General features: G+C 39.5%; 2 protein-coding genes across 4 annotated transcripts in view; both read right to left on the bottom strand.

Annotated features, from left to right (window-relative positions):
* Window positions 1-5836, bottom strand: part of LOC126401645 (OX-2 membrane glycoprotein-like) — a 24126-nt gene extending 18290 nt beyond the window's left edge. Inside the window, exons 1-7 of one of the 3 annotated variants that reach the window (XM_050062985.1) lie at window positions 5723-5836; window positions 3980-4318; window positions 3594-3881; window positions 3476-3514; window positions 3284-3377; window positions 3082-3144; window positions 1365-2940 (exon numbers count right to left, since the gene is read on the bottom strand). In XM_050062985.1, the coding sequence (XP_049918942.1) occupies window positions 2847-2940; window positions 3082-3144; window positions 3284-3377; window positions 3476-3514; window positions 3594-3881; window positions 3980-4318; window positions 5723-5777 (972 nt within the window). In that variant the 5' untranslated portion in view covers window positions 5778-5836 and the 3' untranslated portion in view covers window positions 1365-2846. Of the gene's footprint in view, window positions 1-1364; window positions 2941-3081; window positions 3145-3283; window positions 3378-3475; window positions 3515-3593; window positions 3882-3979; window positions 4319-5722 lie in introns of those variants that run through there. The other 2 variants (XM_050062988.1, XM_050062987.1) reach the window with 2 other exon arrangements.
* Window positions 5837-6372: 536 nt separating this feature from the next.
* LOC126401646 (OX-2 membrane glycoprotein-like) lies at window positions 6373-12481 on the bottom strand. Its single transcript, XM_050062989.1, has 6 exons — window positions 12094-12481; window positions 11244-11333; window positions 10223-10474; window positions 9783-10097; window positions 7478-7571; window positions 6373-7383 (listed from the first exon to the last, which is right to left on the bottom strand). The coding sequence occupies exons 1-6, from the start codon at window positions 12131-12133 to the stop codon at window positions 7353-7355; spliced, it is 822 nt and encodes a 273-aa protein (XP_049918946.1). The 5' UTR covers window positions 12134-12481; the 3' UTR covers window positions 6373-7352.
* Window positions 12482-17574: the final 5093 nt, after the last annotated feature.

The raw sequence follows: 17574 nt of genomic DNA on the forward strand, positions 1-17574 counted from the left end.
GACCACATAAAGGTTCACTTACTGAGATCACTGTTATCAGACCCAGATTCCTCATCAACACCTGGAAAAAGAAACTCAAACATCAGAACCATAAAGTATTTATCAGTCTATCAGTCAGTATCTTCTCAAGTGTTTCTCACCATCAGCAGACGACAGTGTGACCTCAGGAATCATGGTAAACACCTCTATCTGAGGACGTTGGATGTTGCCATGGAGACGAAGCAGCAAGGCTGTAGCGGTGACAGTGACTGTAGCGTTGGTGTTGGTGACACTGGTAGAGTAACTAATTAATTAATTAATTGAACAAAAATGACCTGCAGTTTGAGGCTAAGAGAAATAAATCAAATACAGGCCTGTACTGTATAAAATATGAGAAAGACAGATTTATGTATCACTTCCTCGTCTTTCTGAAAGACTCACACCGAGCAAAAGAAATGTATGACTGCATGGTGTCACATCTTTACTTCTTACTGTACTGTATCTACTGTCAATATGCGGAAGTTTAAGTTGTCTCTATGTGCAGCAGGTTTACACAGTTTACTCTGCTACTTACCTTTCTGAATGAGTAAAAAAATAACGACATGTTGTGGCATATTTACTGCATACTGTAGCTCCCGCTGACATGTAAGTCTTTCTGTCTAGTCTCTTTGAGTTTTAATGGCAGCTTTCAGGTGCTTTACCGCCACCTACTGGACTGGAAATGGCGAAACAAGAAAAAGACTTCATCCCCTGTTAGTCCTGTTACTCTTAAATAATTTAGTAGAGGTTTATGGATATTGTAGCATACCCTCCGAAAGATGGTAAGAGACTCGACTTATGGTTTTAACATTTATTGCTGTTCCACAAAACCAGCTCCATAAACCAGCGTGAGAACTGACAAAACAAAGAAAACAAAGCAATCACATTTCTGTTTCCATAATAAATGGTAAATGATCACAGTACTTTCTCAGACAACTCAACATTATACCAAGCAATACACCGCCAATTCACCAAACAGGTGGGCAAAAGAGTTAGCATACTTTTTGACACAAATAAGAAAATAATCACCACAGGCACAACACACACCGACCTTATGCCTCCTCGGGGGGTTGCCAAAATACACTCAGCCTTCGACGTTTTTATCATTAAGTTGCCGTTGCCGTTTTATTTTCCTTTGTTTACCTTGAACTTTTACCGTTTTACCATTCATTCCGTAGTCAAGTGGCTTTGTTTTGTTCGGCAGTACAACACAGGAAGGAAGTAGGAAGTAATGGTCTTCAAAATAAAATCTCACTGTTTAAAAACGGAACCATTATCTCCAAAACGGGCAAAAATATACATATAAAAATGAATGAAATTACATCTTCTTAATAGCAACACAAATCATGCAATTTATATTTTGAAGAAATCATGTCAAAAAATGCATCTAAAGCAGATATTTGTTTTTCAAAATTGACCTGCAAACAACGCAAGCTGCCCTCTGGTGGACAAAACGAGAGACAGCAAGCACAAAAACAAAATGGGTTTGCTACAGATATTCCTTGTTGTCTTTCTAAGTAGATTCCCCAATGCAATACTGTGCTTTTCTTCAGTTAGTCCTGTTATTAACTGCCTTCCTTCTTCTTCATACAGAAGCTGCACGCAGGCATCCACAGGTAACTTCCAGATGAGTTGGTCGATGTGGGTGTCATATTAACAATACATGCTGAAAATGCTAAAATAAATAAATAGATACATTTCCACCATAGATTGGTGCATAGAAATTCACCAGAATGCAGGAAATTAAGTGTTTGATGCCCCAAATTTCCTGCTGGAGGACCCCAAACCCTGCTTCATATGTCCCCTCCAACATTGAAACAAACCTTACGCCCTTGATGTCAGGAGAGAAACTTCCTCTGGATATAATCCAGGACAATGAAAACATTATACAGAAGTGAAAACACTCATAACATTAAAATATCACGTCATACTTATGAGTGTCTTTGATGCTTGTCATGTGCATCTTGTTCTCCTCAGTCTCTGTGTGACAGACTGAAAAGATCTTAATCATTATTATATTAACTGAAATTCTGGTTTTACAACAAGACAGGTGTTGAGTTAAAGTCTAAAATTACCCGTTCCAATATTTTCTTTTAAGAATGACGGTGATGTTGCATGTTGATATTGTTGCATGTGTGTGTTAGCTGTGATACAATAAAGTAACCACAGATGATCCATAAATCCATATATGACAAAAATCACAAAAAAAAACACACTTTACTTAAAATACATTTAACAAAGATAAAACAAATACAGCTGTATTGTTTTACAAATGCACCTGAGCAACAGTTAAAACATGTAAAACAATACTTTTACATTACAGATGTTACAGTATACTTGATACTCACACACACACACACACACACACACACACACACACACACACACAAAAAGCAGCAGGAGAGGTTGTTTGGTGCAGCTTCTTTTTGTAATCTGCTGCTGACATCGAGTCACAGGTGGGAACAAATCTCTATCAGAAGACATGATAACAGTAGCAGCAGTTTGAGGGTAAAAAAGACAAATACATAAAAACCATTATTGAAATTTGACTATGAGGAGCATGAAGCTAAACATGAGCTCCTGATAAATCAGCAAACATCCCACTTTATTGGATAAGCTCATTGTTTGATTTAAGATGTTCTCCTGACCATGAAATGGAGCTGATAAAGGTCACTTCAGAGATATGTGGCTCAATGTGAAAATGATTATCAAATGCTATTAAAAAGATCATATAAACATGAAATGGTATAAAAATGTAAAAACACACTTTCTCACTGTATGTTCAGGTCTCACAGTCTGAGTGCTGCCACTACAGTCTGTCTGACATATTAGAGGACATTTGCTGAAGATGGCTGGTCCCTTTTCTGATTTTTCTCAGGAGGTGTCCGTCGTCTGACCTGCATGGCTACAAGTGTTACGTCCCTTGAAGTAGAAGAAGACACTCACATTATTACATTACACCATACTTATGTTTATAACTGAATTCCTCTGAACAACAGAGGAATAAACATGCTGACTGTGAGTTCACAAGAATGACTTAACAACAGTAGGAAAGTGTCTTACTCTTCAGTGTCTTTGGTTGTTCTTCGTGGCGTCTTGTTCTCCTCAGAGTCTCTGTGTGACACACTGAAGGATTTAAGAAAAGTCAGTGCTGAACAAACATTTATTTGTGGGGTTTGTCTGAAAAGATCTCAGTCAATCATTATTATATTAACTGTGAGACACTGGTGTTACAACAAGACAGGTGATTAAAGTTTAAAATCACCAGTCATGATGTTTCCTTATAAGCAGGATGATGGTGACTGCAGCAGCAACACAAACACAGGACACCACGACCAACACAGTGATCAAAGTGACATCTGTGAGAAGAGAGGAAAATTAGTAACACTCAACATTCATAAAGCAACTACAGATCAAATGGTGAGACTGACATGAGACCACATAAAGGTTCACTTACTGTGATCACTGTTATCAGACCCAGATTCCTCATCAACACCTGGAAAAAGAAACTCAAACATCAGAACCATAAAGTATTTATCAGTCTATCAGTCAGTATCTTCTCAAGTGTTTCTCACCATCAGCAGACGACAGTGTGACCTCAGGAATCATGGTAAACACCTCTATCTGAGGACCAGAGAGCACTCGCACTGCACATCCAACCTGTGTGCTGTTGCCATGGAGACGAGGCAGCACGGCTGTAGCGGTGACAGTGACTGTAGCGTTGGTGTTGGTGACACTGGTAGAGTTGTAGTGAGGGACAGTCAGTGTTACTGTGGGAGCAGGTCGACCTGTGGCCGAGCAGGACACAACTGCCTCTTCAGGAGAGTTTGATTCTCTGACATGTAGAACGGGTTCATGCAGCTCTGCACACACCACACATTTAAAAACATCACATCAACTTTTTACAGGACAGACTTTAAGGATGATGGAGATGTCTTTAATAACACTGTAAGGTTCTTACCATAGAGTTGGAGACAGGTTGAACCAGTGAGAGCTCCGTCAGGGTAGGTGTTAAACAAACAGTGATAGCATCCTTTATCTTCCTCCGTCACCCTCCTGATAACTATGGAGCTGTTCTGCAGTCCAGCATATTTAAACTCCACTTTGTCTCTAAAGTCAGGATTCACTTTCTCACCAAAGTATTTGGTGTAAGTAGCAATATTCTGCTCCTTGTCAGGTAAAATTTTCTGCCATGTGACTTGAAGAACATCTTTAGGTTGCATCAGCTGACAGGTTAAAAGAGCCTCTTCTCCCACTGCTGCCATCACAGTCTGCTGATTCTCTATCACAGCTGCTAGACCTGCAGGGAGGACAGTTCATACAGTCCATGAAACTCCACAGATTCACTTTACTGGACAAAACATGTCTTATATGGGGTTTGAATCAGAAAACTGGACTGCACACACATTTTACAGTATATAATTCACTGGTAATGTTGTTCCAGTGTACAGCCTAATTTTGGCAATAACACTCTATGCCAGACTTGGGTTCACTAACTCCCCGGTGCGGGCAGAGACAGGCGAATTGTCTTCCGACTTCCAGGCATCATTATAATTTTTAAATAAAGATTATGTCCCCCACGTTGCATCTCTGGTTATTATTTTGAACAAAAAAAATGACCTGCAGTTTGAGGCTGCGGTATGTAAAGAGTGCAGAGGAGAGGAAGAGCGCTCAGCTGTACGCATCTGTTCACTGGAATTCTCTGAGAATATCTAAAGCTTATTTAGAAGAGAATTATAAGAATAAATGCATGACTATTTAAAAAAGGAAGGCGGAGAAGACAATGAGAAGAGGAGGAGGAAAAATTGAGAAGAGGAGAATAAAGAGGAGAGGAAGCTGAGGAAAATTGGTGTAGGACCTATGCCCGGCCGTTACTTGCAGCTACTTCTTGAGATGTTTCACCCTCACCTGTCTGACACACAGGTTGAATAAATGCCCATTTCTTCATCTTAAAAAATATCAATACAGCGCCATCCAGTGTACATACATGGTAAATACAATGAATGTCTGCTGAGTATTTGGCATGCCAACCAATATCCTCAGCAATGCTCAATCTTATTATTTCTTCTTAAAATCTACCTTTGATTGAAATTTTATTCCTGTTTTTGTGTGAAGGGAGATTGGCAATTTAGAATTCCATTGTATGGTGTAAACCACTGAGTTTTTTTTCTGTGCATATGACAATAAACTTCTTACATCTTGACAGGACTCAAGGTCAAGAGCAGGTATAAACCTCCCTGCAGGGCGCACTTGTGAGCATTCAAAAAAAAAAATCATTTATTTATTTATTTTTTGCATCAGCACATATGCAGAAATACACAAATATATAAAAATAAAACAACATCAAATTAAAAATAAAAAGATGCGGAAGGGGTGCCCTGTTCTCCACATGAGCACCTGCCCTGTAAAACGTGTTTGCACACTGCAATGGTGTGAACCGCCGAAACTACAATGAACACAGCAGTTACACAGCTGTGGTAAAGAGAAATAAATCAAATACAGGCCTGTACTGTATAAAATATGAGAAAGACAGATTTATGTATCGCTTCCTCGTCTTTGTGAAAGACTCACACCGAGCACAGGAAATGTATGACTGCATGGTGTCACATCTTTACTTCTTACTGTACTGTATCTACTGTCAATATGCGGAAGTTTAAGTTGTCTCTATGTGCAGCAGGTTTACACAGTTTTCTCTGCTACTTACCTTTCTGAATGAGTCCCAACGCACAAATTAAAAATATAACTGCATGTTGTGGCATATTTCGGCATACTGTAGCTCCCGCTCACATTCAAAAGTCTTTCTTGCTTACTTTTGTTTAAGTTTTAATGGCAGCTTTCATGTGCTTTACCGCCACCTACTGGACCGGAGTGTGGCAGAAACAAAAAAAGGACTAAATTCTCTCTGTTAGTCCTGTTACTCTTAATTAAATAAGTAAATAGAGGTTTATGAATATTCCTTGTTGTCTTTCTAAGTACACTCCCTAATGTTATACTGTGCTTTTCTTCAGTTAGTCCTGTAATTAACTGCTTTCCTACTTCTTCATATCTGTTGTAATCCCATTGTACTTGTCAGGAGGCAGCGTGCACGTCCCCTCAATATGTGCATTTGATCCCCCCAATAAAAACATTAAAGACTTTTATTCTGAAATAAAGACATTTCCACCATAGACTGGTGCATAAAAAAATCAAGTGTTTGATGCCCCAAAATTTTACTCTGGAGGACCCCAAACCCTGCTTCACATGTTTGCCCAAACATTAAAACAAAACCTAGGCCCTTGATGTCAGGAGCGTTACTTCCTCTAGATATAATCCAGGACGATGAAAAACATTATTCACAAGTGAAACCACTCATAACAAGTAAACATCACAGTTTAATTAACCGAGCAAAAATAAATACATTTAAGTAAAGAGAATAAATTAAAACATAATGCACAGCACAAGTTAATAATACAGTGTTTGACAGATGAGTTTTCACATAATACAGTTGGCACTATACCACAGTTACAGCCATACAATGTCTCCAGACAGAGCAACAAATAAACATTGAACACTAAAGTGCAAAACTGCAAGAAAAGTGCAACATTACTAACACACTTATATATCATGTCTATTTTGTAATATGTCTCGTATAATTTAAAGTTTATAGATAAATATACATATAGTTTGATACAGCCTAAATACAATGATCTGGATTAAAGTCATCACTGATCACTGATTGCTTCACATGTCAACTTCATAGATCACTTAATAAATAGTTCGAATTTGTTGTGCAAACAATTTCAATCTATTGTATTCCTTGGTTAGACTTGGGCTCATCTTCCTCCTCCTTTCTCTAGTTCCTGACAAAGCACACTAGATGGCGCTCTAGCCCCATACAACATTTCCTCGTCATCAAAACACATCAGCTTGTATTCTGGTTATCTGCCTGTTAGATTATCTTGAATCAAACCTTTACTATTGCACTGTGTTGCAGTCACTGTGACTCTGAGTTAGAGTGAAGTTACCTGCTTCAGAGCTCTACATGTGATTAAATCAACTCAAATATAGACTCTTTGTAAACCATGTATTTGTGTCCATATGTCAGAATCAAAACTGTTGTTGCATTGTCACGTTCTACAAAGCCCAAAATACGCTTTGCTTTTAGCTCCAAAAAGTTAAAGTGCTGAGCATTGAAATGAAAAAGAAATGGTTATTTTGAAAGCTACCGATGGAATCTTGGACACCAGCTTTTAGCTTAACTCACTGTTATACCTCTAAACTTTTGATGCCAAAAAAGCAGATTTTTATAATGCTTGCATGCTTGAATGTTAGCTGTGTCAAAGTCCAGAAGCTCGTTAAACGTCACTTCTTCTGGTACCCTTTAACCTGCCAGGAAGAGAGGAAAGTTAATTATATTTTACCCATGGGGAGAATTATGCCACAGGTACATTTACAAATGTCTTTGTGTCAAATATCTTACCTTTTTCGCTTCATTGCAGCAGCAGCAATGATGAAGCAAATAAACATCACTGCAGCGATCACAAGTGCAATCCCTGATGACGACAGTGCTTTCCCTGGAGACACACACCTCGGGGTTAGTCATACAAGAAGAATTCCCCAGAAGAGGTAGGGGAAATTTTCAAGGTGACATTCTTACTCTTACATGCTAATAATTCATTTCCCTGATCTGTCAGATGACCTCCCCAGAGAGCAAACGACCCGTCTTATTTTACGGCTACTTTTGTGCATGAAATGCAGCTGTAAGTGAAAGTGAAACCAAATCTGATTTTAATGAGTCACTGCACTGCTGACGCACACAGAGAGCAAAAGTCTGTTTACTGTTTGTACTTAGTCAGACTCAGATCACTGAAGTGCATTCACTGACCATTTCCCAGACCAGACATTAGAGAACTGAGTTCCTGGTTCAACGTAAGTGATACTGAAAAATTGCACAACCAGGCCACTCATAGTAATGATATCACATCTCAGACATACTTGTCTTGAGATTGACCATAAAGTTAATCATAATATGATTACTAATGGTTAATTAGTGGGCTAACTGGCACACCAAAAATAAAATGTTGAAACTTGTTTGTTCCTGGTCAACACTGTGGGAAAGGTGTGGTGCAGTGTGACTTCCCTTCCAGTCAGTCAGCATAATAACTGCAAACACATTGTTGGGAATGTCTAGGAAGTTCATCTGAAATTATAGGCTGGTAATTTCAAAAAGCAAACCACTCTACAGCTACACTCTTACAAATAAAGGTGCTTACTAGAACCATTTAGAGCTCTTTGGCTTGTCCCCATGGGAGAACCCCTTTTTGGTTCCTTGATGAACCTTTTTAAAAGGCAGCGCCTCGAACCTTTTCAGAGGGTCCTACATAGAGTGCAACATAAAGGATTATACCTAGAATAATGTGTGAAAGGTTCCACCCAGAACCCCCCAATACACCATTTCCACCAAATTAGCTCTGGTTCTTGAACCGGTACCGTTAAGGATTCTTGGAGCAATCAAGTGAACCCGCCCATGTTTTCACCAGTTTTGAGTGGAATTATTTTAATCAAGGATGTGTCATCAACGGAGAGCATTGTACATATTACAAAGTTTTCATCTTAAACCTACCAAGGGGAGCTCTTGTATTAGTAATTGACTACATTACCCATAGATCTCTCCCCCTCTACACATGGTTTTAGATTAACATGTCAGTCTGGGGCCAAAGGAACCACCTCCAGCAGCCTTGGGTCACAACACTAATGGTTCACAATCATGTTTTTCAGGTTGTTCTCAAGCACTATTCCTATGTATACCTATGAAAAGTAATGCACCAAAATTCGTATCAAACCCATGTTATAATGAGCCAGTAATTTGGGAAGGCTGCGATCACATTACCAATTCACTGATGGGCACAAAGAAGGAAGTAACCCACGTAACAAGGCAGGTTGGGGGTTTGGATGGGTCACAAAACACAGGACTTTACCCCAAGAGACTTTGTGCATCCTCGGATGGTAAAGGAATTTGCTAGTGCTTGTAGCTTTCATTAGATGGTTCGGTTAGGTTTAGGCAAGAAGAGTGGGATCAGTTAGGGCTAGGGTAAGAATGTCAAGGAAAGCCAATCAGAGGCAGAGTAGGAGTCACTCCTTCACTAGCCTAGAACTTTGAGTTATTTGAAGGTACATCATCAACATATTACTTTTTCTTAACCTAATCAAAGTGACTGTACTTGCCGAAATCCCACATACGTACATTATTAAGTAACTTTAGATTTCATATGTATTGTCATTCATAGGGCGCTGATTTGTAATATATCATATGAACTGCTGTATGAGGAAACATCGCATTTTTAGGGGGTGGAGATTTTGTGTGACCACCACCACTACGGCCTTTACTATTTCAATGGTGCAGTAGGGTTTGGAGCCAAAACTCAGTTCAAATTAGAAGCGAATACGAAATGCCAGGTACCGTAAAAACCGCATGGCATGAAATGATTCTAATGATATTAACTATAGCAGAACGCAAGTAAAATGAATGGATTAAAGGGATTCCAGATACATCTTCATCTAAAAATACCATTTAAGACATGCGTAAACATTTAAATATTTTAGGGTGGGGATCTTTTAACACCTTTTTTTTTTTTTGGTAAAAAAAAAAAAAAAGGTTCTTGAGAAGCAAATGGTTCTGGGTAGACCCTTGGCCCTTCAGGAGGAACGCTTTTGGAACCCTTATTTCTAAGAGTGTACACAATTACAAATTTTTTTTGTCTATACAAAACAATTGACATGCATACCTCCGGCTTCCGTCTTCCTCGGAGGTAAAGAGAACGGGATCATCACCCGCCTTTGTCCATTGTTCAGCACGCAGTCCACCTGTCCCTTCCACTCTGGAGGTACTTGCAGAGTCAGGTTGCTGCTGCTGGTAAAGGTGTGGTCACTGTTTGTTACTGTAGAAGGCTGCATTGGTTCTGATTCGGTGGCAGGAGGTGAGAATTCCCACCGAATGGTCGGAGCTGGTTTACCTGTAGCAGAGCAGCTGAACACGACCTCCGTGTCTTCTTCCTCAGGCTCACTGGAGGTATGCACAGCTGTTTTCACCTCGGATATGCCTTCATAGAGAATTGAAACTGGTCATTTGGGGGGTTTCAATCAGCAAAAACAATGTTTAATGTTTATTCTTTGAAATCTGTCTATTTCTAGAATTCCTACTCGATGCAAATTTGCTGCAATTTACCTTGCACCGTGAGGCAAGTCTGTTTTCGTTTGGACCCATCAGGATACACATTGAATGAGCAAATATAACAGCTTTCATCCCCCCATGTTACATTCTTCAGGATAATGGATGTTGACTGGAGAGACGCCTCTGTGAAGATCACTTTGCCCCTGTAAGGCTGATTTACTTGCTGTCCAAACCGCCTGCTGTAGGCCGCCAAATTCTCAATGGAGTCGTCCTTGAAAAGCCTCTGCCACGTGACCTGGAGGACACCTGTTGGAAATGGTAATCATCCAGTCAACACATTTACTCAAGTACAAGTCTGAGGTACTTGTATTTTACTTGAATATTTTATTATATGGTTAGTTACCAAACAACACTAATGAAGTATAGCTGCAATGATTGATTCGTCAGTTGGCAGAAAATTAATTGGCAACTATTTTGGTAATCACCGAAGTCATTTTTCATGCAAATACATTTTGTGGTTCCATCTTTTAAAATGTAAGGATCTGCTGCTTTTACTTTCAAATATTTTAATCATTTGGATTTATTTTTTAATAATTTTGAGGTCAAGGTGTCACTATAGGCTCTGGGTAACATTGTCATGGCATTTCTCACTTTCTTTTTTTTAATGTAATTTATACAAACTTAACAACCAGTTGAATGGGGAAAATATTCAACAGATTAATCCATCATAAAAAATATCATTAGTTGTAGTCTGATTAACAAAATGGGTACAAACCCACTCCATCTCAACCAGCTACCACATCAAAATCCCTTCTTTTACATGAATACATCAGTAATAATAATCTAATGAAATAATATATGATTGTATAACAGGGGCTGTATTTTTGCAGAGCACTTTTATTTGTAATACGTTTTTTCTGATTATATACTTTAATTAAGCTACATTTCAATGCAGACTTAAGTTGTGATGGAGTATTTTTTGCTACTTTTACTTGTTTTGTTTACTTCCACCACCACTGGTCACATCTTCACAATAAAAACTGGCATTTAAAGAGACCAAAGAAAACTTCTGCACCTGCTGTGTTGGCTGCTGTGCACCTGTAGTGCGCTTCCCCGCCGTAGTCAGCTGTTGTATTTCCATAATTAGTGATCTGCGACGTGCAGGCTGTAAATAAAAACAGCAGAGTTTCAGTGAACGCATGATGAAAAGTAAAACAACCTTTTGTTATGCTTCAGTAGATTAGTTTAATAAAATGTCCTTCCAAGCCCTTTGAATGTAATTAATAATTTAATTTAAAGGAGCTGCATGTGACATTCAGAGCATAACTTGAATTCAGAGTCTGAGTCGGGATTGTCTGCACTCGGCTCTCAACATGGAGGTCCCTGATCAAGGGTCAGCCGCAACAGCTCTGTGCTTGGCTGTCTCTCACTCCAAAGTCGTCGAAATCCGGTGCTTGGGCAGTGACTTGCGGTGTCAGATACATACGAAAAAAGGTGTCCTTTAACGTCAAAAATTGGAAATTTGCCGTGTTTCTTTTGAAAGAGACTGGATGTAAACGTTAAATTTCCTGTGAATACGGAAGTGTATTTTGAAAGAAGACAATGCATGTAACAAGCAGAACTTGATACAGCGCCCCAGAACGTCACCAAGCAACGCACACAGGGTACCTTGCAGGTTGTATGTGAACATGAAAAGCCCATGACCAAACGTCAATATGTGACAAGGTCGGAGTGAGAATGTCAATCAATGCTCTGAATGTCACATCCTTTCTTAACACAATGATAATAATAATGATATTACAAATAGATTTAATTTAGGCAACATGATAATCTGACTACAAGGCTGGAGTCTATTATGTAATATAAAAAAAAACCTACAGCAGTGACTATAGAATGGCTCGCCCTCACCTATGAGTGTCACTTACCTTTAAACAGCAGACTGGTGAGTACCAGGATCCACATCATCTTCTTCTACAGCTGTACAGACAACACTTTCAGTTTAAGCCTCTGACGTGCTTTTAAAGGGCGGCCTCAGTGCTTCAGTGATAATGAAACTGATAGGTTGCAGAGAGAGGGAGGAGAGAGAGAGGGTAGGGTTTTTCTAGAGAGCCTGCCAGCAACACATTGATTATATCATCTGGGGATTTATGGAATTAATTAATCCTTTAAAGGAAATGTATCAACAGAGAGAAGTACTTAAGGGTGAGGCTGTGGATGAATAGATATTTACACAATATGAAAACAGACTATATTTATAATGCTGGACTTTCAGGGTTAAACATACTGATAATTCATGAGAGAGCGAATATTTTATTAGTCAGTTTGACAAATAATAATAATAATAATAATAATAATAACTTTAATTTATATAGCGCCTTTCAAGAAACCCAAGGTCACTTTACAATACTACTGTAGTAAAAGCTGAGGTCGCATTGAATGAGTAAGTCTGACTACTTTTTCTTCCTTTTTGAAACTCACACTTACTTCTAATTATTACCTTGAAGTCCAGTAAACTGCGCACTTACTGTACGACTCTTCTGTATTTACAACACCTCCAGTAATTTTAGTTGGTCAAGAAATTCCAGAAAGAGAAGCAGAAGTCCCCATACTGCGCACACTGTGGCCTCTGGTGTTTTGAGGTTTGAAAACGATTTCCCTGTGAAGTTTGCTATGTGATCTTATTCAGATTCTCATCATGTTAAGTGTGATAACACACATGTGATGCTTGACATTTGCTCCAACTGACTTAAAGCGATACGGGAAAGTCCACCCCTCGAGAAGACGGTAAATATTGTACTTCTGTGATACAAGATGATAAATATTTAGTCTAAACAAATGTCAAAGGCAGAGCACATACCGTATCATTCATTCAAATTCATGTCAGGTCTTGAAAGCCTTAATATCCCATTATGGCTCATATTACCATTACCACTGTTAATTGCCCGTCCTCAGTTTTACCACATTAGTTTGAGGGTAGTTTCCGGCCAATAATTGCAAATGTTCCACAGTGGGAAACATGTGTGGTGTGGGATTACTGCAAACAGGAAACAAACAAGATGAGGCCAGACTGCTGAAAATCTTGGGGTGGCACACCACAAAAAAAACCCATAACTGAATTTTAGGGATTTGATCATGCTCTTATAGCTTGTTATGTCAATATGGAGAGGTAAGGAGTCGCACACTGCAGACTGTTGTTGCACCCAAATATGTACATATCTCATGGACTTTGAAAGGCTGTGATCATGTGACCAATGCGCTGACCGCAGTAAACAAAGCAGTTACAAATGCTTGTCAGGAGGCAGGTAGGGGTGGTGGATGGGTCACAAAAAACCTGACTTTTGCGAGATGGATCGGCGGTTTGGTGCAGCGTCTTCAGTGATGCAGGCGCGGCGCCGGACCATCGTGGTGAAGAGGGAGCTTAGCCGGAAAGAGCCTCCCACGCAAAGAGGAACCCTTTGTGGCAGTATGATATGTACTGGGCAGAGGCAGTATCTTACACAACTATAACTTATTCCCCATGTGAAACCAAAAGTCAGTCGAGTTATTTTATCAACAATGTAGTGTGCTGGTATGTTTAGTATGCAAATGACGTTAGGTGATGCTACATCATGTTACTGACAACCGTACTTACTGTAAGCCAAACCATGATGGGGTTTTTTTCTACTTTTGTTGCCTAAACCAAAAATGAAGTTGTACCTACAATTTAAGTTTATTTTGAAAAGAGACTGTATGCATATACGAGTGGAAACTGTACATTTCCTGTGCAAACAGAAGGGTATTTTGAAAAGACACAATGCATGTAGTGAGTGTTAATTGACACACCATCCCTGAACATCCAAAACTGACACATAAGGGGTGCCTAGGGTGTCATATTTTGACCTGTAGGTCCACTAACAAAGCGGCAGCTGGATGAGTTGGGATGCCTTACGTTATCTAATTTCACAAGACAACACAAACCTTGCGCCAGGCTAAAAAAGCACCATAGCCTCTTAAAGACAGTAGTATCGGCCTACAATAATTTTCGCCAGAGGGCTCCAGTGGAGGGGCCAGCAATTGTATCAGGGTGTCTGGCCTCACCCTTGGGGGCACAACTGCTGTCTGAGGATGCTTCATCATGGCTGTGGGTTAGGCCACATGGAAGTATGACAATATCCTATTGTACAGGGGGGATTCAGTTTTTGGTAAACCATGTTTCACTTCAATTTTATTTCAAATGACAAAATCTCATTCCCTTAAATTGTATGATGTCATATCCAGGATTCCTCATAATGCTATGACAGCATGCCACTCCTATGCAATGCTTTCTAGTCATATCCAGTACACAAGGAATTTTTTGTAATCATCATTCATCATCAGAATCTTATCTTCAGGAAATCTGTCAAGGGCCTATTGTTGGTGCGATCCTGTTAGAAACTTTGGTTCGAAGCAGGATATACAACACAGCTCAGTGCCCCTTCATGCCTCTGCAGGGGCGTAGCACCACATTCTGGGCCCTATGCACAAGCAGTCTCTGAGGGCCCCCTGCCCTTGTCTCTCTCACGCACCTTTTGATTTTTGTTTTTGTTTTTACAAAGTCAGTTTTTATTTTTTCCGCTTTTGTTTCTTTCTTTCTCGTCTTTTTTGGAACCTGGATTTCCCTTGGTGATAGACATGATGGTGTATGTTGGTGGTCCAGCAGCATAATGAGCTTGACTCAGCTCTGCTTGTGTTTAGAGAGGGGTGCAGGGGTGGACTAAACCATTTTGCACCTTTAAGGGGTCAGAGGGGCCTCAGAGAGCTTCTACTATTTTTTATACAAAGTTCAGTCTCAACAAATCCTAATTAACTTTTGGTATTTATTATTTGGAAATAAAAAAACTACAAACAAAACCGGACTTCTCACTCTACACTTTTTGAAGGGTCCCATTGGGACCATTAGTCCCACTTTTCCCCATACTATAATTCTAACCTGTGCCTCTGAAGGTTTGCTGCACAGGTTACAACAGCACATGAGGGTTATATCTCTTGTGTAATCTTGTTTACAAAATAACATTAAGGGGAAGTCACGGAAGGATAATTTCTCTTAAGTATGGTCCTGGAAAGAACCTAACTGCTCTTTGAAGGGTTTACTTCATGTCACAGCCTGGGAAACATCATGTTTACAAGACGATGGACAAAATGCCTTACACTGATTGATATACAGTACTTTATTCTTTCAGTATTGAACTGCCCTCAATCATCAATCATTCATTTTCATTATGACATTTACTGATGCTATAAAACCATTAAAAGCCATTAAGACTACAAATCTCCATAGCAGCAAAGCTCAAGGGTTGATTGTACATAAAGGTGGGTTACAGATGGACTTCATCCTGTAATACGCAGTATGATGCAACAGTTACAAGGTGTCCTGGATATTTAGGGCTCCTCTGTAGCAGCCGGTTTTATTTTGGAAACTCAAAAAACCCAAACCCAACTATGAACTACATCTGGAAATTACCTGTGCTACCTGACGTGCTGACACCTGTAATTCTATACCAGGAAAGCACAGCTTGTGGCTTGTGGTTCACCAACCAACAGTAACATGTGACAATATTAAAGCGCCTGCCTTGTGATCTAGATTTAACCAGAAAGCTTCTGTTATTATTTTGGTTCCACTTCTCTTTATTTGAAACTTATCTACGTGCAGCAGCTGCAGATACTCACAGCCCGCTGGTCAGTAGTAAATAAATGTAAGATTAATTTCAGAGTGCGGTTTTGTATTTAAGAAAGAATTTCGGGACATTCTATTAAGTATTTAACACAATGAAATGTGCAAAAGTTGGGTGAGCATTTCTATGGCAAGCCCAGTATTCATGGTAAATGATGATAATATGTTGTTAAGGTACTTCTGAACTGCCTTTGAATCCTCCTCTCACCCTAGCAAAGAGCAGCCTGACCTGGCCTTAAATCTACCTCCTATCTGCTAAGGCTAACCCATACTGGCTGGCTCATCTGGTTCTTCAAGTTAGCAACCCTGTGGTATGACAAATTTTAAACGAGTTATGTCCTTGACTCGTCTTGCCAAAGAAAATAGGATTCCAATAAGTCTTGTGTGAGTCTGAGGCTTTGACAAAAAAAATGGAATTGAATAATAGTTATTTTTTAACATTTTAATTTCATTTATCATTGTCGTAGCACTAAAGTGATTCTTACATTTTCCGGTTGTATAAATGTGAATCCTCGATACCGGATAAACTAAACGTTTCAACATCTCGTCAACTATGTGCCTCATACGTCTACGGCCTGGCGCCTTCTCCTAAAATTTGCTGTATCTCAATAGCAATGGTTAAGCTTGAGTCTCCGAAATGAGGCCAGGTATTGATTCCAAATCCAAAAAAGAAAACATTTCGGAGGAAAATAGAGAATTTCATAGCAAGTGGACAGATTTGTTAGCTTTCATCACTAACGCTGCAAAGTTTAAGTTCCAAATATTCATTAACAGCCCACTGCAGAGTAGCTACTTTGTTGTAGAATACAGTAATGGATGCTCATTTAGACCTATTAGGAATGGGTTTAAAAGAATAGTTTCATCAAGAAAAATGCAGAAAAATGCAGAAAAATCAGGCTTGAACAAAAATCTTTAAGAGGTGGCCGAGAGACGTTGAGACAGTTGTAAACAAAAATTAATGGATCAGGGAATGAGATGGATCTGCTTCTCCACAAGCCAACACGACCAGTTGTGTGACGTTTCAGACTGAGCGGAGACTAGTGACGAGTTCGACTACTTCAGCCACATATAGATTAAATAGGCTGTGTTGCCGTCACTATAAGGCACAAATACGTATTGTGGCTCCAGGCAGATTTTTTAACATCTTTTTGGCCAAAAATGGCTCCTTTGGTTGCTGACGCCTGGTTTACAGCATCACTGGCTAACTTTTGCTCTGGTTTAGCCCACTTGACATGCTGCTGTGTTGTGCTGTGGCCTATTCAAGTTCTAAAATTTGTTATTTACGTGACAACGCCTGAACGCAACACAGGCCAATAGTTACATTTCAGGCAGGAGGAGGTAAATATTCAGACTGAACTAATGCCAATGGAGGACGCTAGACAAAACTTGCCATCAGGAAAGTGGTAAGACTCTAATTCAATTATATTTGTGTACTGTGTGAGTGTAGTGTGTGAGTGACATTGTGTAAAAGGTTAGGCCACAGCGTTTGTCTATTGAGTCTGCTCCAATTGAGTGTGTGTGCTGTATTGTGCTGCACTGCTGTGCGTGCAACGTGTATGACTGTGCGTAACAGCAGCCTTTTGATAGTCATTTACACACTGTACATAATTAATTGGCCTAAAAGGTTCTGCACTGAGCTGGTTTAAATCTTATTTATCTGATCGTTTTCAGTTTGTTGATGTTCATAATGAATCATCCTTACGTACCAAAGTTTGTT

This window comes from Epinephelus moara, chromosome 15, assembly GCF_006386435.1.
Source record: "Epinephelus moara isolate mb chromosome 15, YSFRI_EMoa_1.0, whole genome shotgun sequence".
In the NCBI taxonomy this organism is placed as follows: Eukaryota; Metazoa; Chordata; class Actinopteri; order Perciformes; family Serranidae; genus Epinephelus; species Epinephelus moara.